We start from the raw sequence: 25,705 nt of genomic DNA on the forward strand, positions 1-25,705 counted from the left end.
CAAAACGATAGAGCCGGGTCTGGCCCGCATCCGCCTCACGGACTCGTTCCTGAGTCCAAACGCACATCGGGCCGAAGCCGTTTCTGGTCTGTTTTTAGGGGTTGTTGCGGATATGTGCCAGCGCCGATCCAGCACCGCCTGATCATCCCGTTACAGATGCGTAACGGGTGCGTGAAACGATTCCGCCTACCGGAGCTGTGCCGGATGTGTTACGATTCCGCTTAAATCACCACTGGATTGTCCTTTTGCCTTATTTTCGGCAGGTTTCAGTTGGAGCAATGCGTATAGGCTATAGCTGAAATAAATCGTTTTAATGATTAAAACGCATAGCCTACTAAAACAACGTGAACAAAGTTAACAAACACAGAGTTAATGACCACGAATTCATAGATTTAATTATAAAAAACGAACAACAAAGTCATGAACAAAGTCAACAATTAACACAGAACACAGAGAACAAACACAGAATTAATGGATAAAAAAAAAACGCACAGGCTATTAACACAACGTGAAAAAAAAACAAAAAACATGCACTTAAACAAAATCACTAGGTGGGTGCTGCAGCTGTTGCTGTTGCTGCTCCTGCTGCTGACGCCCTCCTCTCCTGTCCGCCGACCAGATGTCCGAGACCAAAACCGGGGACATAATCCCAAAATTTTGGAAAAAACGGGGACATTTTCAGTTTGACTGTCAATCGGATTGAAATACATACAAGTTTTATCTTCAAAAAACAGGGACATAGGTAGTTTTTTCTGTATTTTCCCGGAGGCAACCAAAAACGGGGACTGTCCCCTGAAACCGGGGACGTCTGCTCATCCTAAGCTAAGACCACCTTTTAAAATTCAGCACATTAGTGCAAATATATGTCATGATATTAAAAAGTTGATTCGGTTATCCTATAATTGGGTCTATTCTGTGCAACACTCATGCTAGCCTATTTGTATAGCGCAGTAGCGCTATAGATGCGGCTTTAACATCAAACGGCTAACACAGACTCGTGGTGCGCAAATAACAGCCTGTAACTGCTATCTACAAAGCAAACAGCATTTCACTTTCACGTTTAAGTAATAGTAAATTAGAATAAACACATACAAATAGATGTACATAATAAACACATAGAATAAACACATAAAAACTTACGTGTGCATAGCTGGTCAGATAAATCTGCGTTGACAGCTTGGTTTGATGATATTTTTTTTATTATTTTTTGGCGCTTCTGGCTGAAGTCCGTAGTACGGATGTGGGCCGTATCTGCAACACGACAGTCAAGCCAGACCCAACGTTCACTTGGCACTTTGGGCGCTGTCGTAAAACGGACCTAAAACGGAGCTCAAACGGACCTGTGCTGTAACGGACCTTATAGCATCACAAAATGTACTGTATAGTTTTTAAACACTGATAATATTGCTCAGCTTAATGACAATGCATTTATCTCATGCTAACTGACAAAAATGCCGAAAATAAGGCAAAAGGACAATCCAGTGGTGATTTAAGCGGAATCGTAACACATCCGGCACAGCTCCGGTAGGCGGAATCGTTTCACGCACCCGTTACGCATCTGTAACGGGATGATCAGGCGGTGCTGGATCGGCGCTGGCACATATCCGCAACAACCCCCTAAAAACAGACCAGAAACGGCTTCGGCTCGATGTGCATTTGGACTCAGGAACGAGTCCGTGAGGCGGATGCGGGCCAGACCCGGCTCTATCGTTTTGCGGTTGCGGCTCTATTCCGTTACAGAGTCCAGTGGCTATCTGTCTCTGTCAAAACAGTGTTGGCTCAAATCCGTTTTGCAGATATGGGCCAGAGCAGTTTTTAGCCCTTTTTTAAATGCAATCGGCTCAGATATGTATCACAGATTCGGGCCACACCAGTGTAGCCTATGTGAAAACAGTATCGGCTCAGATTCATATTGCAGATCTGGACCAAATCAGTGTCAGACACAGCTAATGTCTTTCGGTTACCTATGGGAAAAGTGATCTGGGCCAGATCTGTAAAATGATATAAATACTGAACTGATGGCAGTTAGAATGTTTAAGCTGAAACCTCTATCTGGCACGGATCTGGTTCACAATCAGAAAACGTCTCTAAGCTAGAAACGGAGGCAAGGGGCTTAAAACGGATCCGGGCCAAATGTAATGGCTATCTGGGTATAGAAGAGGCTCCTTAAAGCTGCAGAACTTGCCTGTGAATCCTCGGATTTTTAGGCTTTCTTCACTGCCAGAGTAATCCAGTGATAGCTGTCTGCCTAGCTATGGCTGAACGGCGAACAAGAACTCTTAATGTTTAATTCGGCATATTTATAACGTCGCCATATTTGCCTTATATCTTGCCATAAAGTCCGAAGCTACATCAAAGTAGCCAAGATACTCCAAGACACTGTACTTCCTGTTTACGTCCACCAAAGCATTATGGGAGGTAAAATCCCAAAATTTTGAGAAAATCTGTTTGAATTTCCTGTTACATCACAAAGGATTGCTGAATTAATTACAATTATAAACGTTTATTTTTGGATATGTAGCACATAATATGTGTTTTTTTTTTGTTAGTTTTTTTTACTTTCACCTTTAATAATGTTAACATATTTAGATATTTGATGATCAAAATATGAAGGTTTTGACACTAAAAGACCAAGAATTTAAATGTATTTCTTAATCTTCTTCTTTTTTTGTTTTCTTTTCTTTTCTTTCAGATGTATGCAGATGCTTTGCATGAGAATGAGAAACTGAAGTCCAGGTTGCAGGACAGCAAACAAGAGTTAACCAAGATACGTTCCCAGCTGGACAAAGTCACCCAGGTATACCTCTCAAACGCGTTTCAAAAAACTATGAGACAAATACCAAAAGAACTTAAACAGTAATTTTATATCTCGCTGTTTCACCGTCGTCCTTTTTCTTTTGTGTGGAAATTAAGCTATTTGCATTACTTTCCTGTAATCACAATCAAAGTTAATTAGAATCCCGTAGATATTTTCTCCCAATAACATCACCCCTCTGTCATTTAGAGGCAGGACAGGATAGCAGAAAGATCTACAGTACATGAATCTGAGAAAAGGGTGAGTGTCTGATACTGATGGATAGATGTCTTTTTATTTTCTCCAATTGTCTTGCCTGTTTCAAATTATAGTCCTTTGCCTCTTTAGGTTTCTGCGGGACCATAAAAGTATATTAGTTTCAGTTGTTTCTCTGTATTCACAGGAAAAACAGGTTCTTCAGAAGAGAGTGTCAGACATGGAGGAAGAAATAAAGGTCAGTCCATGCACCCTGGATTTAAATGATATATATATTTTTCTCAGACACAAGTTGTGCTCTATTTATCTCAGAGTTGTGATCTCCAAATGCCATTATAACACTGACAGCCCTTGAAGTTACACACCTCCAGCCGAGCCCATTTCACTCATGCTAAATCAAGCACACCTAAAATGTTTTTACAGTGCTGAGCACACATGTAGCACACTCCAGGGTTGTGGTTAGCCAGGTGGATTTGGAGTCAAGGAGAGGGAAGGTTAATGCTTCAGGCTCATTAGCCACAGTGTTCTGCTGGTCCACTTCCTGCCAGGCTGAGGAGGAGTCTGCACTGCTGCTCCCCTGCTCCACTTATCCCACTGTTGGGGTGAACATTGTGACCTAGTTCCAGCTGAATACCAAAACCCGTCCAAGAGCAAAAGACCTACTTTTGTGAGACATTCCTGTGCTGCTCTGTGTGCATTCTGCTCCACAAAGAAACAGAGGACACAGCTACAGAGAGATCTCAGACCTGACAAGATGGAGTCTGCAGTGTATGTGCAAGCCACAACAAATAAGATAAATTAATCATAAAATAAACCCGTGGCTCCAGTCTGAAGAAATATATGATATATATTTAGAAGTGACGAGGATATTCCAACACAGAACAGCGTGTCCTGCCAGCAGCTGATGTTTGACCCCCTTGTTGTCATGGTTCCCTCAGCAGGACGCCCCAATGCGATTCCGCTGTGGGTACCAGCCCTGAGAGCGCGCTGTCTCAGGGGAGGGGGGATGGTGAGTGGTTGCTATGATCTAGAAGAGTGATTGACACCTGCCTGTCACGTCACACGTTTCTGTTCCGTCGGAAACTGGGGCATGTTTACACGTGTGGATTCATTATCCTTTCAGAAGTACGTCAGAGAGTAAAGTAGAGAGCACAGGCACAAGACCTCTTAGTTTTTATTCTTCAAGATGCTAAGCACCTCAGGAAACTGGCTTGTTCTCACTCACAATCGCTCGTTCACATTTAGCAAACTCCAGGATTTCCACAAGGGGGAGCTGTTCAGTCAGATTTGTGCCAAACTGCACCACCTAGTGGATGGGGAAAATATCAGCAGCTCTCTGAGACCTGAAGATGTATCAGTGTTGTCTTCTACAAGCAAACAACAGCTGGAATCAGTTTTGTAGCGATTAAGAAATACACAAAATGCAGATGTGATGCTCACTGAGCAGAAGCGTCACAGTGCATTAAGCTGTTTCTCTCTTTGCTTATACATGGCACGCACCAGCACATCTTCATCTCCAGTTTGCTCTTGCTTTTCCTGTTTATAGGGGGTGCAGTTTGGGTTAAGGACAAACTCCTCAGCTTTACAAACGCTGGCTCTGCAGCCCTGTGTTTCACTCTCCCTACTGTCAGGTGTCTCATGTCAGTATCACTGTGTGTCCTAGTTTTACCTTTCCAAGTTGCACCACTGTGGCGATATCTAAAGTGCGAGATTACTTTCTTACATTTCTTACAGAAAAGCTGAATTATTCTTGACAGATTGTAAAACTTAATGAGTGGAAAGTGTGCAGAATTATCTGCAGAACCCGAGAGTGTGGTCAGATCTGATTTAATATCAAAGAGCTCAGAATTAAGAGAGTGTAATAAAGGATACTGGTCATTATGCATTCTCGCCTCACTATGTCCTTTTCTTCTCCGTTGCCAAGGGCACCTCTCCAGAAACTGCACCGTTTTATTCCAACACCAAGAGAACATTACATGCATGAAGACCCAAACACAGCCTGCTTCAAATTGCTCTTTAGAAATGTTTTTGGTGTCATAGGAAGCGGTTGGTTTTCCTCTTTATACATAATCTGTGGCCACATTCACCTCCACAAACTTGAGCCTGGGTGGCTTGAAACACTGTAAGTGCCCCATGTGTGTGTGTGTGCGCTTGTGTGTGTTTTGGTTCCGTGGCTTAACTTCAGGAATCGCGTCAAACCACAGACGTCTCAGCCCAACCACTCTGAGGTTTACCTCAAACAGCCAGGCCAAGAAGAGGGAGGGGAATGAATCATTTCCATTCCTTTGACTTTTAGTCTCTTGTGCAAAGTCTGAAATAGAGTAGAGTGTTGGGTTTGGTGAGTTTCTATGAATTTTAATTCCCTCTTTTTGTAAAGCTATGCACAACTCCACATAAGGCCCAATTTGGATGAGCACACACCCAAGGAGAACTGGCTTAATCATTTCCCTTTCTTTCTTACTTTGCTCTTTCCTTTCAGAATATCCCTGTTGTGTAAGCATTTGTTTGTACAAGTATTTTTCTGATAAATCCCTCTGTTCTTTCCTGTGTAGGTGTGTGAGTGCATGCCTCTATGACTGGATGTGAGTCTCTTCGCACATGGCCTGCCTCCTCCCCGCATGCTTTCTCTGTCAGCCCCCCCTCTCTGTATCTCTCTGCTCCTCTATGCAGGCTTTCCCCGCTCTGGCTCAGGTCCAGGCCTTGCGGAGGGTGAACGAGCGTCTCCTGGCTGAGAATAGAGCCATGCTGCGTGTCCTCACCCGCCTCTCTGAGACGGCCTCCATGCCGGAGACGGAGGACCTCTGATCCTCTGAGACCATCTGCCCTCCTTTCCTCCCCTCCTCCCCCCTTCCTCAGCCACATAACTTCTACACTCCTCTTTCCTTCTGGTGCCTCTACAGCCCCCTCGTCCTCTGCTGTGTTCCTCTCAGGCAGGTCCTGCACCCTCTCAATGCTCACTCCCTCCACTCTGCAACGCATCCTTCTCTCCACTCTGTCTTTTCATTTAACCCAATCTCCTTTATCAGAGGGCAACTCTACTCCCCCCAAAACAGTTCTCGTAAAGCCTTCTTTGAAGTGTATTTATAGCTCCAGTACATTTATGCTGCATGCTGTTTCACATGACAGAAACACTACATTAAGAGGACTCTGCATCATAAAACATAAAATCATTTACCGAAGCTGTTGATTCCGCATCTATATGCAGGTCCTGTGCAATGTGCTGTGTAATCAATGCAAAGTTGTTTTCCAAAGGAAATAGCCATTCTGGAAATGAAATGTGTGAGATCATTAGCTTTCAAAAATGAACAAGAGACGTGTCACAGAGTGAGACACGGGCACAGGCACACAACTGATTTAGTGTCAGTGTGTATTTCTGTTCATGAACCGTGATTATATTACTTTAAAGAACATTTTGGGCAGACACACAGATTTGCCGATTGATAAATGCCTATGCGCCAGACATGACACTGCGACGAGCGTCTGCAACGAGGCAAGAGGAGGCGACTGGCTCTAGTTGGGTGATGGTTGCAGTTTGTTAAAGCCTTCTCATGGAAAGACATTAGATTCATTATTCAAGTAAATGTTTTAAAGAGGATGACATATTATTTACTCATTTGAAAGAGTTCAGGGGTGATACATTTCTTGCTTTCATTCCAAAGGTTTGATGAAAAAAAGAGACGATGAAATATTCAATTCAGTGTCTCTGTTATGGCCAAGAAATAGCTAACTCCCATCATGTGACTGTCCCTTGAAACCTCAGCCTACAACAGATTAAATAAACACCATGTTAAGCAGTGAGTGTTAGAGGTACTTGTAGGTAGATGTGTTTATTTAAAGACAGAGCCAGCTGTTTCCCTATGTTTCCAGTCTTTCTGCTAAGCTACGCTAACAAGCCACAGCTTCATATCAAGTGTAAAGACATGGGAAGGCGTCAACGTATTCATCTTGCATATTGCCAAAGTGTCAGACTATTCCTTTTTGACTGTATTTGTACATTGCTGTGGTACTGCAGTGGGACTTCTACACCGGATTATTGTGGAGCGTGACAGAGAAAACAGGACAGAAAACAGCCTCCAAACATGTGATTTGCCACAGGTTAAGAACATGTTGATGCCATGTGCCTTTGCGCAGACACCAGTCGCAGCACCGTGTCCTAGCTCGAGCAGAGGGTTATTGTTTGTCACCAGCAGAGGGGAAATACTTTGACAAAGAGGGTGGTTATTTTTAGTCGTTTGCTCCACACGAGAGACATGACCTAGATTTTGGGAAATTGACCCTCTCTCAGTTGGTTTCTTTCGCTCTAACTTCTCTGTCACTTTTCACATTCAGAACAAGCGGTCGACGTCACTCATCACTGCATGATCGCGTCCTGCAAAGCATGTCCTCATTGCTTGGCCTCAAACTTTAGTGAAACTGAACTTGTAGTTCACTTGTTGTTAGTGGTGGTCGAAGATATTTCAGTGCATTATCCTACTGGATTTTCATTGTATCGCCTGAAGCTTTTAATAACTTATCCAGGAGCCATTTAAATTGCAATCAAAATGATTTTCTAATATCATTCCTGTCCTTCTGTCGCCCCAGATCTTAACAGAGCTCAAGTCAGACAACCAGAGGCTAAAGGATGAGAACGGGGCCCTCATTCGTGTCATCAGCAAACTGTCCAAATGAAAAGATGTCTGAAGCTGCTGTTCTGTGTCTGTGGATACTCCAACCCCAGTGCGGCAGTTTAATTATCCACAAGGTCCCAGGTTTTGACTCCTCTCTGCGACGGTGATGAGCATTTTTCGGAAATAGATCCTGATAATGCCCGCTGGAACTTGTGAAGATCCAAAGAGAAGTGTTAATTACTTTCTGTCTACTTTCACAGAACGAGTTACTACAAGTGTCTCTCCTAGATATGTGTTTTTTTTTTTTTATATATATATATATATATATATATATAGATTAGTTCACGTGTACAAAATAGGACCAGATGTTTCCAAAGGTCTAGTTCAACCAGTTGCAGGGTTTTGCATGTAGATACTGTACCTGATATTATACCATCACATTGAGACTTCACACTGCTACATTGTGCACTGCGAAAAAACAAAACATAGCAAGTGTTTTGATATTATCTTTACTGACTGAGACTGTTCTGAGGAGAGGCATAAATCTTCTCTCGTTCATTTTTACATTAGCTTAGTTAGGGCAACTCATTTCACATCGAGGTATGAACATTTTTCTCTCCATGACAAAGATATTGACGCTTCATGAGATGCGTGTTTCGGGTTGTGTTTGCCTTGACTGACAACTTTCTCAGGTTTGTCACTCAGCTGTTCCTGCTGGCCACAATTCAGTGCCTCTTAAATGTGGATTTTATAGCGTGACAGTAAACCCCAGTCTTCTTTTTGGAAACCCGTGGGTGTGTTTTTCTACAGTTTTCTTATGCAACTTATGGTCCAGTGTATTTGGGCCCATGGATACATAATGAATTGCACACAACAAGCCTTTGGTAAACCCACAGTTCCAACTGGAAAAAGGTTTCACTCCAATTTGTAGCATTTTGAATATTACTTTTTGCTAGGATTTGAGAAATATGTGTGTTCTTATTTGATTTTTTATTGTCTCGCAAGTGATAGTGTCCTTACTATATTCAGTATTTTAAAGAGACAGTACATTAAACCTGAATGTCAGAGTACTGGATAGAAGAATGCGTCACATTCAGAGGAGTGCAGTCTCCATGAGAACATGATTTAGTTTTACCACATTGCCACGCCTTTGTGTGTTTTCGGGTTGCCTTGCTTCTTTTTTTTTATTTTTTTGTCTGTGTGTCCTTCATAGAGGTTCTTATTTTATTTTTTAATTCAGTAGCTTATCTTTAAATCATCAGAACAGAGGTGAAACTCGAAGTCTGTGCAAATGAAAATGTCCTTATGTTTTGTCATAGAGATATATTTATTTATTTATGGATTTATTAGATTTCATCTTCATTCTTGGTTTACTCGGTTTTTGTTAGGAATGCAGTGAGCGTTGGTGGTTGACTTGTTGGCCGTCTCTTTGCGTCAGGTGATGAAAGTACAAATACCAAAATCATTGAGTCATCTCTCTCTAAAGCTTTAGTCATACCAGCCTTTGTGGGGTCTTAAATGTACAATTCAAAAAGGACAAGTCTAGGGTGCTACTACTTTAGTTTAGGTGACTTTTGAATTTCCCTCGGGATTAATAAAGTATCTATCTATCTAAATATCTAAATATCCAAGTACATAATCCAAAGTACTGATATATAAGCTACAGCCAGCACTTTTCATTAGGTGGTGAGTACTCACATTTCAACCTATTTGCATTTGTTTAACAAATTGACTTACAGGGTTGTTGTCAGTTTATTATGTGCTCCTTGCAGCAGCTAATGCGATCTAATACTACAGCCCCGTAATAAATCAGAGAGTCATTAAGATAATAGTTTTTCTGTTGTGGTTATAATGGTTGCTGCTTGACTGAGGCTGGGACCCACAAAATATCAGCAACATCAAAAATCCCTTAGTTACATGAGAAATAGTAAAACTATGAAAGACTGTGTTGTTTGTAACAGTTCCCCATGAACCAGAAGCAGATAGATTTATTATAACTTATGAATAAAACTGCATTGAAATCCCTTTAGCTGCAGAGTCTCTGGGTGGGGTGTGACAGAGACATGAAGGGTTTTGGTATCTGTCTTCTCTTCACCTGATTGGTGAGTTGACCAAAGTCCTCAGTGTTTCATGTATTCCTTGAACAATGTGATGGTTTTGGAGTCCAACCAGGGCTAGCACGCTGCAACACTAGTGTTATGTTTGGCCACATCCAGCAATGGATTCACTCAGAACTACGAATGAGCTACAGTATGTGTGGCTGCTGCAAATATATTGACTTGTGCAGAATGTTATACTGAACGGTTTGAAATGTGTTGAATGATAACTTATAACTGATATGCACACGTTGGTTTATTCACTTTGCTTATTAAAGTGCAAAAGGATGAATGTGTTTCTTTGTGCCTTTAATACATTACGCATCAGAGGCAGCAGCATATTGAACACAAAGCAGTCATGGTAGTTAAAAGGCCTTTATTTCCTATTTGTTTTTACAGAACTGGTAACACATATGATAAATTTGTAATAAGTTGTTATTTGGTTCCCTTGATAACTTTATAAGGATCCCCAACGTTTGTCCACATAAGGGTCAAGAGGAGTTTGTGAGCAACGTTTGTGTCCAGTCAAGGGCTAAAGCATGCGATCCACAGTAGGCACAAGTACTGACATGAACACGCGCACCACGACACTAGACACGAAGAAACACAGCTAGAGGACACAACCTGACCGTCCTCCGATGGTTTAAAAGAGGATGGAGAGTAAAGAGGTGACAAAAGGAAAGAAAGAATAGAGTCTTGAGAATACAGCTGCACCAGGGATGAGAAGTGGATTACTAAGAGGGGAGTTTGGTAAGGTCTTGCATGTTTGGCAGTATACAGTATGTCCATGTTGTAAACATGAAGGCCGGCATTCTTTACACTCAGCAAAAGCAGATTCATTGGGGAAATCAGTGAGCCTGCTTCCTATTCAGCATAATGATACTGATGGTACGTAGTTGGTCACGCATAAACAAGACAAAGGACACAAACGGAAAATGTGAACGAGTATGGCGACACATATCTGACAAATACAGTCCTACATTCTACATTAGAGGTACACATCACAAAAACTAACCGACAAAAAAAAAAGAAAAACGACAGAAGAAGTGATTACACATACGCACAAGAATACAAAGAAGAAACACAGCGAGCAATAGAGGAGACGTGTTTCAAAGTGGCGCCTTCACCTGCTGAGAGGCTCCTCAACGCATTTTTGACAAGATGGGGTAAATGATCTATTGAACTTTGGATGGTTTCCCTTTTTAAATCCCAGTCAAACAGAAAAAATAAACAACAACAACAAAAAAAAAAAAAAAACTGTCTAAAACTGTCTCTGCACAGTTTCAGATGCGCTTGTGCATAAGGTTCAATACATCTACACAGCCATCAACAGAAGAGATGAATCCGCATATTTAAACCACAACTAAGGTTGTTGTTTGAGTATTACAGTCATACACACGGAGATGTACATTTAAGGATGAGTAATGAGTCCCACGCATGCAGACCTGTACTGTATATTGTGTAATCCAGTGCTGTGCTGTTGCACCATGTCTGATAAAGGGCCTACACTTCTTCTTCTTCTTCTTCTTCTTATCCCACATACACAATCACACGCAGCTCCCAGTCTCTGTCCCCCATAGAACTTGTCCGGTGGTCATGCGACCCGAGCAGGAAACAGAAAAGGAAAATAAATATCTCTTGAATGTGCTATAAGGTCACCCGTCATCACACTTGCCTTCACATCACCTGGCGTATTCTGAACGTGACAGAGGTGGTGACGAGTGAAGGCAACTGCGATCAGGTGCTGGCAGTATTTTTGAAACGCACTGAAATCCTGTATTTAAAATTCAGTCTCAGTGCATCATTTGGTCACAGTCAATAGCATTAATGGGACAGCGAAGAAATATAATATTGCATTAGACAATGTGCAGCATCAGCGCAACACATTGGAGATTGTTGCCAGTGGAGGTGAGGCAGTTCGGAGAAAATTTGGTGAGACTGAGGTGAACTTAAAGGAAAGGTTCGACGCTTTGGAAAAGTTGCTCATTCGCTTGCTTGCCAAGAATTAAATGAGTTTCGTATCGCCCCTTTGTCTGTTATATAAGCACAAAGAGTGGAAAACAATGGTAAACTGTGAAAAAAAATATACCTGCGAGTACCCCTAAAGCTCACCAGTTATCATATGATATAAAACTGTTTAAAGTCAAAATAGAAACGGGACAACTTTGACTTCCAATCTTGTCATGGTGGATTTAGATTTTAGAGGTGCTGGTAGGTGGAGCGTTTTTTACAGTTGGACAGAAAAGCTAGTCAAGCTAGCGCTTTCTCCCCGTTTTCCAGTCTTCATGCTACGCTAAGCCAGATATCTCTTGGCTCCAGCTGTATATTTAGCATACGGATGCGCGCTAAATACAAAGTCTCATCTAGATCTTGGCACTGAAGCAAATTCACATATTTTGCAAAACTTGGAACAATTTCTTTAATTCTATTTCATGTGCATGACATAAAACAAATACAGGCCTGTGCGCCTGTGTAAAAATCAGATGCATAGTTCTATGGGAGGGATTCAGGCTTAAAACTTGGGTTCCACTGTTTTAAGTTTCTCTCTTTTCACTTTAACATTTGTTGCTTGAGCAGTTTGCTAAAAATAAATAAATAAATAAATAAATGTCTGAGCCACAAACTACCAGGAGTGTGTTATTGATTGTATATGTAGTCACTAGTACATTCTTCTGCTAAACTGGAAGAAGAGAAACTCAAAGAGTGGCCCAGTTTGGTTCATAAATTGCACTCAGCCCAAGAATAGAACACACTCTCATATATACATATATACAAAGACACATATATAGAGATATATATGTATATATATGAGTGTGTGTGTGTGTGTGTGTGTAATTTTAGCAATATTACTGAGAACCTATTGTGATCTTATGTCTATTATTTATACTATCAAAACGAGGCATATACATTACTAATCACAATACTGTAAAATTAGCTACGTCTATGAAACAAGGACATCAACAGCTCTGAAAGTAGAAAAAGACACACTCACTCTACTAAACTCACAACTGTTCTCACATATACAGTAAAATGGATTTTGCCCTCTTGATGAAAAAAGACCCTTTGAAAGGAATGTAAAAGAGAAACACTGGCCAAGGAAAATGAAGACATTTTGGATTTTTTTTTTTTCATAAATAAACTCTAGCTACTCAGCTGAGCTCTAAAGAGTTAGTGCTTGAGTTTTATGGCTTTAGTTTTATCTTATTCATTTATCTTGTATACACGTATACACATATTGTATAATCAGAAAACACAGTAAAAGAGACACAGCCGAGAGTGAAGTGTTTCAGGTCATTTAAATAGAAGAGATAAATAAAAACCTCCAAGTAAAGACAGAGAGAAGAAGGGATTCCAAGTCATCTGTGTTCACTGGAATTGGATTATTCATATTTTGGCCCCTGGAAATGCGTTTTTATATAAAGATATGATCCAACATATTCCATCCTGGGTCAGCACTGGCACAAACACCTACAATCCACCTACAGACCATATAACTGTTCAGTCATTTTCAGAATAACACAGTCTCAAATCTGGTATTAGAAAATAGTCCTTACAGACTTGGAGATCCCTTATCCAAAACATTAAAAGTTAAAAATTTCTCTTTTTTCTTTTTGTTTAAAAAAAAAGCAACAGCAATAAAGTAACCTCAGATAAGTGCTGAAACGAAATTAATGGCACATAAATGGTATCAAATAAAAAATAATTTAGATCACAAGGAATTAGATAGCAAGCATGCGGCTACATTTTCATCCTACATGAACTCACACACGGTACTGGACGACACACTTGCTTAAGAATTTCAGGCGTGGAAAGGTTCTTATTAGTAATAGTACTCTAATATTTGTATGACATTCTCTCCAATGACCCTCATGGAAAATAAATACACATTTGATTCATTTAGAAAATATACAGTGCATCTTTTTTTTCCCTTCGTTGTGTTATTAAAATGACAAATGACACCCATTTACGTACACGAGATATTTTTGCTTTGTCTCTAAAACATGCTCTTATGTACAGTAGTTTGTATAAACATGCAGTATCACCGTGTATGAACTATGTATATAGGCAAAACTACACACCAATGGGTTGCTTGATTGCTTCCATGTTGCCTTTTCTTTAGTGTTGCTTTGTCAACTGAATAAAAAAAATAAAAATGGCACGAGATGACGAACAAAAATCTGGTCTACGATGGTTAGAAAAAACAAAAAGTCCAGCAGAGAGAAAGATACAAGAGCCAACATTCATTAAATTCCCCCAAAAAGCTGTGTGGATGTCTAAAAGCTTGACTGTGACACACACACACAGTCAATGGGTAGTTTTTGCTGTTGGAGCTCTCAGACAGGACTGATTTGAATTAATAGCTTGACCAGCAAGGAGGTACACCGGGGTCCACACTCAACGCACATCAGAACTTTAACTAACGAGTAAGTCTTTGCCAATTTATTCAGGACGGATGAGTTTGGTCAAACAACATTTTATCCTGCAAATTTCTCTTCAACAGAATTTGAATTTACAAATATAGAGAGCCGAAGTAAACCCGAAACTTCTGGGTTAATAAAGGAAAACTGCATTAAAAGTCCTACAAATATCAGTGGGAAAGAAAAGCCACTTTTCTACGTAACGTACGTAACTTTTAGTCCCAGGAACCGTTTTCCTTTTTTCTTTAGACTTTTGGTGTTCTCTGTTTTTAAACACTTCATTTTTGTGCTATGAACATCCTCCACTCCCTCCACTCCAGGCCAGTAGGTGGCAGTAAAACAGAAGGCGCTATTAATTGTGCGACACTGCAACGGCAGTTAGCATGGGCAGGATTCTGCTGTTGATTTACTCCTTTTCAAATGGGGTCATTCAATGCTGAAAAAGAGACTAGCAGACACTTTCTGGAAGTTAATTTACACCCTTGTCCTAGCAGTAGTACCTATAAAGGTGGCTAGTCCCTATAGAAAGTTCCGGCAGTGGAAATTCTCCAAGTTCCTACAAAGGTTCCTGGTTCTAGAGAAAGTTCCTGTGGTGGAAACAGGGCTATTGTTGTTTATTCAATATTTACATTTTTAGGAACATTAAGCTCTTACCTATAAGTCCTAGACATTTATGGGCTAAACGTCACAGCTCAGTGAGTCTACGAGCATGTCGAAGGTTGTAGCTAGCTTAGATGTGTCTCTAAAACCATTTTTAAAATCCTTAATGTTTCAGGTACTTTTAGGAACTTTTGTAATCAATTTGAATTCAGTTACAGAAGCTAGTATAATAGAGGTTAGCGTAGGCGCAGCTTCAGCTCTCTATACCGATCCGAATACATTCTGTGAAGGAGCCAGGGAGTAGCATTGGACTGAAACGTGTTTATATATGAGGAGACCTGTCTGGCATGCCACATGTGCTGCAGTAAAAATTCAATCTCACAACATTTTATCACAAAAAAAAAAAATAAATAAACAAAAATAACTACACAGATCAAAGTGTCAAATTACCACAGAACAGAATAACACCCATTAGTGCAATTAAATTCGACAGTTTGGTAAGCTGTGTATAAAATACACATGGATCAGTACCTTCTTCCAGACCACATCCTTGCAATCAGGTGAGAAATGTAATATCCAAGCAATTAAAACGCATACACAAAAAGCTGAGGCCAAAACAACAAGAACAACGACTCTTTGCTCTTTAAAAAAACAAAAAAAAAAAAAAAAACAGCAATTGATCCTAACACAAATAATTAAAGCTCTGGTTTCTGAGTGTACTTAAACATAATATTTTGATTTAAAGTGCTCAAGGAATAAAAGCATTAAATAAAAAAAAATACAAGTGAATAAATAAAAGGAAAAGAAGAGATAGAAAAAATAGAAATGAAGAGAACAACACCGTTAACTGGAAGGCGTCCCTGGTAGTTGAAAATTGCTTATTTTGTTACTTGGAAGGCTTGTCTCCTTTATGACTGTAAGACGGTTATAGGGATTCCTTTGAAGTAAAACCCTTGTGTCAAGTCCATGACTAATGGCAGTAGCACTGAACAAGTGAGATACAGAATCAGAGGCGTTGGGAGTGGAGGTGGAAGCAGGCAGTAATCGACGCCTTGTAAATATCATGTCATTGGCGGTAGGGATCAGTCTGTGTTGTACCCGCTCTGATATTTCCACACTTTTTGTTGTTGAGATGACAGTCAAAAATACACAAATACCCTTTTTTTTTTTTTTACTTTTTTTTAAATTGAAAATCCATTTTTCTCTCTCTCTCTCTCGCTCTCTCTCTCACACCTGACGCACCATTTCACGGAACATTACGCGAGCCTTAGGTCACCGAAAGACCCGGCGTCTGAATCCAACGCTTCTTTCGCATCCAGTGGTGTATTTGAATAATAACGACCCGTTTAGAAAAAAAAGGCATGGAGCTTCAGTTTCCTCTCAGTTTTCCTGAGACGATGGGCGGAACGTTAACCAATCAAAAAAAGGCAGTGTGTTTGTGGGTAACTGGATATGTGCCCTATCCCTACTTTGCTACCCAACTCTAGGAATGTACTTCAAACCAACAGAATCATCTAGTATGATAACTGGCAGGTGTTGGAACATGGTGCACAATACACCTAAGGAATGGACCTGCTTGTGTTATTTCTCTATCATATGGCAGTATAAAGCATTTTATTATTAAGCGCTATTCTAAGCAAACTGTGTCACTAAAGGGACGGGGTGAGAAGTACAATATGAATGTGTATGTTTTTATCCCCTCTATCACCACATTCCCATACAGCACTCTTACTCTTCTACATAGTCTACTCTGTATTCTTATTAATGGAACCACAACCCCAATACAAAAATAGATCTAAAGGAAATCAACGGAGTATCTGTCCATCCTGTAACTTCATTTTTTTTTCTATGACATGATTTCATATAACATGATGCTTTTTTTTTTCTAAAGTATTGTTTCCCATCATGTTGAATGGTATCTATGGATCTTTTTCAAAGGTGGCGGTAGGAGAGGGAAGTGGTGGAGGGGGGGAGATGTACAGTTGGGGTGTTCTTCTGGAATATACACTGATATGTGGGAAATGGTGGGGAATGCATGGGTTGGAAGGTGTGGAGGTGGTGGGAGTTTACTTCTTGGCGTTCAGGGCTGCGAGGGCGGCATCCACCTCTTCCTCTGGCTGCAGTGGATGCCACTGGGCGATGGGGCGGCGGGGGTTGGCCAGCATGTCGGACCAGTGTTTCAGCCCGGCCCCCGTGGACTTGCTTCCCACCAAGATCTTCCCAATGGCATCGTTCTTGCCAATCTTGTCGTAATCCAGCACTGTGATCACAGCTTGGATTTTCTGGGAAAACATGGAGAAAGGGTTACAATAATGTTCCGAGAATTGTGGTATAAAACTTGCAGTGAGTGCTGCATTGTGCCAAATGTTAGCAGTGGTTAGAAAAATAGAGATGATCACATGCAACATTTCTCCATACAAGCTGGATTCATCAGGGTTCAGATAAGGCTTATTGACAACTTAAGCACATCCACGCTCACACTTATCAGTATCCTTCAAAGACAACGTTTTTCCACATCATAGAGCCAAAAACTCAGGAAGAACTGGAGAACACTTCAGCATTATGTGGCGTACTAACTGAACTTATCCTGTTATTATGACCACCTGCCTAATATTGTGTAGTTATGGGGGCCTTTGGGTCCTTTGGGTCCTTTGGGTCCTATGGGTTGAGGGGAGGGGCCTCTGCGGATCATCCCACAGATACTTGATCAGTTTGGGGTCTAGTGAATTTTGAGGCCAGGTCAACACCTTGTGCTGTTTTTCATGTTTTTCTGAGTTGTTCCTAAACCGTTTTTTGTGTGTGTCTGTGATAGGCTGGGGGGTTCCTGGTCTGGTCTAGGTGGGTAATACATGTCTAAGTAACATCCACACGAATGCCAGGTCCAAACATTTCCCAGCAGAACATTGCATTGTCACAAGATGGTCAATGTTATTTACTTCTCCTGTCAGTGGTCACAATGTTATGGCGGATCGGCGCAGGCACTGATAAGGTAGAAGTCTCGATCTCTCTTGATTGTAGAAGACTCTTGATCTTAGACCATTTTTAGTTCTTAGCTTAATGATCCAAATGTTTTTAATCAATGTAAAAATGTGATGTCTCTTGGAGGCTCACCTGGTTGCCTGGCAACCTCATTGTGATGACATAACTGCATGGCTTCACACTAAGTTAAGTTAAGAAGCTGTTTTCAGTAGCCAAATGCATATCTAACACTTGGCAGGGAGGTGAGTGAGTCACCAATATGTCAAACCATTGCTTAAAAAAGGCTTAATTATGCTGAGAATAGCAAAAGGAGGTAAACGTCAGCGAGCCTTCTCGGTATTAGCTCATCTACAGTATATCATCATTACACAACATTAGCTCCAAGTCATACCAGTGTAAACAAAGTTGTAACAAAACTCCCCAGTGTATTTAAAACTAGGGTACGCTTTTTTCGCTCATTAATTTATCTTTACATGTAAGATGAAGAATCGTATATTCCTTGGTATAAATATCTTACCATCAGCTGAAGACTGGAAATAGTATCATATATATATAGCTATAAGCAGACAGTCGGGTTTGCATATTATTGCATTTCATGTGCATATAATTATAAATGATCAAGTCTGTATGAGGCCACATATGAAGCTAGTATTATATTAGCCTTTTCACTATAAAAAAATCAGTATTTCTACTTGGAAATATTCCTTCTTAACACTAGCACTCTATGCAGTACAGTGCTTCTGAGTATCCTGGATACTGTGGTACTCTTCCCATCTCTGATAAATGTTGAAGGATTTTAAAATATTCTCTCCATGTCCTTACCTGCATTTGCTCAAGAGGAATCTCAAAGCTGAAGGACTCATTGTAGTAAGGATTCAAAGTGTTCTTCTTCACTGTCGTCTTCTTCTTCTTCAGCCTCTTTCCGTTCTGCAGCAAGTTGATTTTCACGTAGGGATCTGAAAAGAGGAACGGCGCAGAAACGGGATACGCTGATAAGAATACCTTGCACATGCATGTTTGGGCCGCAGTGCTGTAATGCACCAACAGATGGGGCCAATGCTGAAGCCAGGAGGAGTGTGAGCTGCTGCATGGTGGGTACTGCAGCGTCAGCACGTGAGCAGAGCGGGACCGACCTAATGGCTGTGCTCAGATGGCACTCTGTAATACACTGCAGTATTGCTGCAAGCATCATTTTATCCAGAAAGATGCACTAAAATAGTATTAAATGCAAAACAATGATGAGTAAATGTGATCATCTGATGCTCAGTTCCGTGTATATAAAGCAGCCCACCTGACAGTCCACCCACGTCCATTTTCTTCAGGTTCTTAGCCTCCAGAATACAGATGGTGAGTTTGCCAGCAGTGGGGACGTAACGCAGGGAGATGCAAATGTCACCCAGCTTCTCTGGCTGCGAGGAAAAGGAGGAGGAGGAGGAGTAAAGAGGGGAGAAAGTTAAAGGAGATCTGAAGCAGAAACTAAATCTTCTCTCGGCTCTATCACTCAAATGCACTGTGTCTTATGTAATACTGTAAATATACACAGTCAGTACCAATAATTCCTGCTGCTGTTACTTTTATAATACCAGCAGGAATCATTTCTTTAATAGTCGGTCTTTTTAGAGTGAATAAGATATCTGAGAGTGAGAGCCAAATCTGCTGCAGAGTGATTATTTCTTCTTAGATAGCTCTGGGGACAGACTAGTCAGCTGATACATAGCAAGAAAGTGCAGAAGAAAAACAATAGATATGTTTAGGTCATATGGAAAAAAGGGTCTCTACTATATTTTCTAGCAGGACACTTCTGCTCTTGAATGACCTCGGCGAGAATCTCTGGTTTGGAGAAAACAGTATTTTCTGGTTACGAGTCATTCTTATTCAAGGTCTTTCTTATAATTGCCTTTCAGTCTGTGCATCTATACCGTACACGCTCTGTATACACTTTATGCATACACATATGCATTCACTGTTGTCACCTGAATTATTCTATGCCCTTATGCTGACGGCTAAATAAAAAATACCTTGTGACATTTTTATTACAAGTTCATTTTACCCCCCCAAATTTTTGGCCAATATGTTGTATATTCTGAAATCTATTGTAAAACCTGTTAATATAAAACATATTAAGAACGACTGCAGGTTTTTCAGGACTTTTTTTGGCTGTGCTGTAAACGTAATAACACTCCTTACCTCCTCTTGATCTGCGCTGTCCAGGTCTTTCCACTCCTCAATTGGCTTTGCCAGGTCAAGGGTGTTCATGGGTATTTTAATCTCTCCAATGACATCGTGTTTGGAGAAGCGATCAAAGTCATACACGGACATTACCAGAGTCTTCCCTCCCATCTCTTGGAATGGTATCTGAAACACAGCAGCCAGTCCAGTTTTACTCACTCGTGTCGTTTCGAACAAATCGTACCACAAATCGCACATTTGTGTCAGTTTATGACAAAATACGTGTAAAATCAGCCAGGCCAGATATTATTGGCCGTGACTTTGAACTGGAGCTCAGAATCGCCTGGCTTCGTAACATGCTGCTTCAGCACAGCTGCCTCCCTTTGACGAGGTAAAGCTGTTTGAATTGTTTTTATAGAGCTGTGTCAGCAGGCGAGGTGCACCAGAGGTGGCCCTCTCCTTTAATTTGATTCTCTATCACCCTCTCCTTGTCAGACACCTTCAATACGTCTTCTGCTTTTTATCACTGCTGGCCAGAGGTGTTAGAGTAAAAGAAATCAGAAACTAAGTACCTGCTAAGCCCTGCAAGAAAGAGGAGAACAGGAGGAGGAGGACACCTTTAACAGGACCTGTCTACACATCAAATATCTTGACGTATGCGTTTTAATAAGTAATAAGTAAAAGGTGATCATGTCTTTTTTTAAGCTTACCTTGAAGGTAAAGCTCTCATTGAAGACAGGATTGAGTGTTTTCTTGTGAACCTTTGTGTCAAACTTTTTCTTTTTGTCAGGGAGGACGAAGACCTTGACGTAGGGGTCAGAGGTGCCACCGCTGTCCATGGAGAGGAGATCAGCTGCTTGCAGGATTCCGACAGCCAGCTGGAAAATAAGGAGTGATGAGATTCTCGACAATGAATGTTAACAATCCATAAAGAAATACCAGTCCAGGTGAAATACCAAAAACAAACTGCTGCTGAACGTTCCCGGTTTAGCTTTGACTCTTAATCCTGAACCAAACTGCAAACTAATCTTCTCAAGGACTTGCCTTGTTCTCCTGGAAGTCATAATCGATGGAGTACTGCAGCTTTCCGAGCTTTTCCTTCTCCTTGACCTCTTCCTCTTTCTCGTCTCCAGTGAGCCCAGGTTCCACATCATCTTCTTCATCATCATCATCCTGTGGTTTCTGCAGTGACAGAAGGGGGACAGGCAGCAGAAACAGCAGTGAGCAGACGCCCCTGCGGTGGCAGCTGTGCTGAACACCAAACCTGGGGTCCCAGCAATCGGGTTAGTCACAGCACCTACCTGCCACTTACCCCAGTGTACTAGTGCAATCTGTTCATCGATGACCACGGTTGCAACCTGACTTGATTTCACTATTTCTTGGGTGACACCATTTGCTGTTTTCTTTTTTGTATGTGTGAATATTACAGGGACGCTGTAAATCTGCTAAACTACGAGACAGGGAATTTCTCCTCAACTGTAAAATGTTTTAGAAATGCCATTTCAATAGAACCCTTATGTTATTGTGGCAAGGATGCAGAGACACAGAAAAAGAGGGAGATCAAAGAGAGAAACAACAGAATAAAAAACAATCAATATACAGGGAGTGGACAGAAAAATAGGAACACCTGACATTACAGTGCAATCTTCTACAATAGCGTTGCAAAACCTCTGGAAGTTCTCTTTCTCACTTGTGAAAGTGACAATTTTGACGCGCCAAATAAATCTGAATCACTTGTGTAGTTGCCAGTAATAGTGATATTACAGGGAGTGGACAAAACAACACAAAGGTAGCAGGAAAGGAACTGCACTGCGGCCACACGGGCAGCTACACAAATACGACTCATCCCAAATGAGTCATGTTAGGTTGTTAAAAAGTCTAAAAATGTCCCACACAGAGAAGGGCAGGATCAGCAAAGATGAGTCAGGGTAACTAGACCAAATAATATTATGGGATATTTGAAGTCAACACTTTATTACAGAGCTACCACATTACACTACAGTGTTTGGCGTCCTTGTTATTTTGTCCACTCCTTGTATAGTACTTCCAGTCGAAGCCGCGCGTCCTTACTGAGAGGAACTGAAGGACAGAGCTACGAGATGTGATTTGATCAAACCACTGACGCAGTGAATCCTGACACTTTACTTGAAAAGCTCTCAACCTCGCTAAAACTGCAGATGGAATTTGTCTGATAACGCTCATACGCTGTTACCTGATAATGTAAGCAGTCTCACAAACAGCTTTACCACAAGCCAGACTATATTAATGTCTGCTGTTTATCTCCTCCTGACATCCCAAAGTCTCATTAATGTGTTTACTCTTGTACTGTTGATAGGCTTTTGTGCTGGCTGATCTGAATAAGTGAATTGCAGAAAGATTTAACAATTAACTCCAAACAAAGTCCAGATTTTCCATGTTCGCGCGAGTTATTGTGCCTCTCGATCATATGCCGGAACAAATATCAGCAGATCACTGACACTTAACTGCTCCTGAAATAATCAGGACACAATGGAGGAGATAAATGAAATCTTTGCGTTATCGTTTATCTTGCCTTTACAGCACACTCAGTGTGTTTCATCTCTTCAGAGTCGGTCGAGAGACTAATCGAGTGAGAGCAATTTGCGCTGAATATTAAAGTAAACTTTCGTCTACTGTAAGATGTTGGACTATATCTCAGCACGGACTACTTTTCCTACGGCTGTCTTCTTGAACAAACACTGACGTCTTCGTAAGACAGGCGCGTCCAGCCACTCACTGATGAGCTGGAAGAGGAACAGGGCATACACGCACACACAGGTAATACACACACCATCACACCCCCACCGTACGCACACTTGTTTACATGCAGACTCTCATGCATGCTTAAAAACTCTCTCCCGCTCTTTCTTTTCCACACGCACACACACACACACACACACACACACACACACACACACTTACACAGTATCCTTTAATGTGGCATTCTCTACGTCTATTGCGGTAAATGCTTTTCATTCGAGCATGCCAGGCCACACAATGCAGGATCCGAGTATATTTCTGATGGCAAATGTAAATGGATTATCTTATGATTTCTGAAGAGAGGCTAAAGTTTGTTGTTGTTTACTTCTGGGCTCAGATGTTTCTGTGTGATATGTGCACATCCATGAAGGGATCATGCTACATTGAGAATTTCCAGTTCTTCTCAAACTTCCAGTGGGGGTTCAAAGATAAAGACATGGTGTGTCTGAATGAATGCCCTTTGGTCAACTCCATGTCACAAAATGCAAGCTCACTACTGAGCTTAAATTATTAAATAGAATTAAAGAGCTGATTGTAGCCTCAGCTTTGGATCGACTGAAATCAGGCCTCTGTAGTTGACAGCAAACGTGGGCAAACATTTTGGCCCACCATTTCTCTTCAGTGAGACCCAAGTGCTTCAGGAGGGAGAAAGAGGGCATCAATGACTGTCACCCTAGTATGTCAGCAGCATGGGTCATCCAGGAAAGTTACTCTCAAGTCAAGTTGTGGCCATTCAATGGTACCTACTGCAAGGGAATATGCTGGTCTTTGTCAATTGATACAAACAGCTTTATCTGCCGTGGAACTTGGAGCGTGTTTGCACATCCGGGGTACAGCGTGTGATTTTCATACCCGGGTCAATGTAAATCTGAAGAGTGATCGCTTGTAAGACGTCAGTTTTTGGCCGTGCTGCACAGTTGAGGCTTGTCACGGTGGAAACACGCTCCAAGCTCGCAGTTAGGTAAAGTTTATTTAGCTATTATTTGACAAATATCCAGCTTACCCCTTGCACATGCATGTTAGTGATCTCTAGTGAGTTGCTCAGTGCACTCGGTCATTCAAAGGCTCAACCATAGGATGAGTTTCATGTTCATTTCAAACCATGGACACTTAAACAGATATTGGCTCTGTTGTTTTTTGCCAAAATAATTGCAATCTCTGGGTATTCAAGACATAGCAGTTGGTGCGGCATATCAGTTTCAGTGGATCTTGCGAAGCAGCTTAATCGCTCCCATAGAGTCCTCAAGCACCCGCAGCACCTAAGCTTGCAAAAAACTAAGGAAGCCATAGCACTCATAATCATCATCACTGCAATCCAACCCCTCCAAGCCCAGCCCTCCCCCAACACCACCACCGCTCCCCCCCCTGCCCTGGTCTGCGCTTACTCAGAGCGGCCAGAGAGGGGCGCCGCGTGCTATCAGACCTACCGTAGGCAGAGAAGTCCACCACAGTCAAGATACACGGAGCACACATAAGACACAAAGCAGGAAGGAGGAGAGCAGAGACAAAGGCAGAGATTGAACTCACAGCAGACACCAAAGAAGTGTAATCACAGCAAATGCAGTCAGCTACACTGTGGGGAGTGAGGAAAATGACAGATAGAGAGGCCTCCTCATGAGCACAATCATATCTCGTGCAGCAGGGCCGTTATAAATAACTCCACTTTTAGATGTATTCTTATCGTACTTCGTCAAATCATCAATCATGTGTGTGAAAAATAATAATTACAGGCCCTAAACAACAGTGCTTGCGCTAACTACTAATTTTCATAATGACTCTTTTATGGTGGTAAGAAAAACAATGCTTGGGCTTGAATAGATACGAGTCCTGTCATTTTCCACTCAAATCCCAAAGCACAAGAGAAAGAGCAACAATAACAGTCATGACAAATACATAAAAAAAAAGGAAGAGAGAAATAAAATAAATAATAGTCATGGTGGATAAATAATGTAATTAACACCTGCAGAGAATACACTTGACTGGGTTAGACATCAAAAATCTAATACATTTCTAAATAAAATACGTTAAATGTGATAAATTAGCTGAATCAAATTATCCTCACAGCAGTTAGGTAATAGGGTTATAAGCATGTTAAAGTTATTTATGGTTGGCCTGCCTTCACATACAGTGTAAAATCCCTCGGCCTTGACATGACCTCTCGCGGTGGAACATACCTCTCCCCCTTTCATGTTCTTCATCCCCATGTCACCCTTCCCCTTCTTGCCCTTCTTGTTCTTCTTCTTCTTGCAACAGCATTTCTTGATGATGCAGAAGCAGCATGTTAGAATGAGTAAAGCAGCGACCACGGCAATGGCAATGATGGCCCAGGACGGCACTGAGGAGGATATACAGACCAATGTAGAGATGGCACATTCAGAGAGAGAAGCAAAATACTTTGACATTTGACCAGCCGATCATTTAGCCTACTTCACGTCAAGTCCTGGGCCAAATACATTTAGTACAAGGTGGTAGGTTAGCAATTAGATTGGGTGAAAATTAGATTTCTCCGCCATTAGGAAGAGCAGCCAGTGATCAATACTGAATAAAGACATTATGGGGCTGACAATGCCTGCAGCAAAAGTGAAAATCTAATTCCAAAATCACTGCTTAAAGTCACATCAATAAAAGTTGGTTGATCGGAGCTGGTTTGGGCTTTTGCCCGGCACTCACGTGGGATCTTGTCGATTTCATTCAGGAACTTGTTTTTGATCTCGTCGAAGGCATCATTCTTGTTGACTGGCTCGGTGGAGTTGTCAGCGGAGACTAATGCGACGGGGGCTGGAGTCACAGTCAAGGCACTGGCCCCCGTTGGCTTAGCTGCGACCATGGGCGTTGTCTGACGTTTTAACAAGTTCCAGTTCGACATTTAGGCTGCACGCACAGTCCCTGAAACACAGCAGGAAAACACTGTCATTAGGAGAGTCAGTGAACCGCCAACGATTTGCTTCCCATCTGCACATTATATTGAACCTGTGTGCCACCACACCATCACAATTCACAGGCTGGTACTGGCGGTTACTCATCGAAGGGCCATTCAGCCAGTTTTGA

General features: G+C 41.5%; 1 protein-coding gene across 1 annotated transcript; it reads right to left on the bottom strand.

Moving 5' to 3' along the window:
- Positions 1 to 16,610: 16,610 nt before the first annotated feature.
- On the bottom strand, positions 16,611 to 25,217 carry LOC311494921 (synaptotagmin-1-like). The gene is made up of 7 exons (XM_084554198.1): positions 24,832 to 25,217; positions 20,924 to 21,052; positions 20,590 to 20,757; positions 19,898 to 20,065; positions 19,002 to 19,119; positions 18,533 to 18,666; positions 16,611 to 17,013 (listed from the first exon to the last, which is right to left on the bottom strand). The coding sequence occupies exons 1-7, from the start codon at positions 25,057 to 25,059 to the stop codon at positions 16,798 to 16,800; spliced, it is 1,161 nt and encodes a 386-aa protein (XP_084410324.1). The 5' UTR covers positions 25,060 to 25,217; the 3' UTR covers positions 16,611 to 16,797.
- Positions 25,218 to 25,705: the final 488 nt, after the last annotated feature.

Source organism: Chelon labrosus (assembly GCF_963514085.1).
Source record: "Chelon labrosus genome assembly, chromosome: 10".
Classification (NCBI taxonomy): Eukaryota; Metazoa; Chordata; class Actinopteri; order Mugiliformes; family Mugilidae; genus Chelon; species Chelon labrosus.

Coding starts and splice junctions, on each gene's coding strand:
- LOC311494921 (XM_084554198.1), bottom strand. CDS start 25,059: ATGTCAAAGTATTTTGCTTCTCTCTCTGAATGTGCCATCTCTACATTG. Junction 21,053..24,831: donor AGAACATGAAAGGGGGAGAG/GTATGTTCCACC, acceptor CAGAAACCACAG/GATGATGATGATGAAGAAGA. Junction 20,066..20,589: donor ATGAGAGCTTTACCTTCAAG/GTAAGCTTAAAA, acceptor GCTGTGTTTCAG/ATACCATTCCAAGAGATGGG.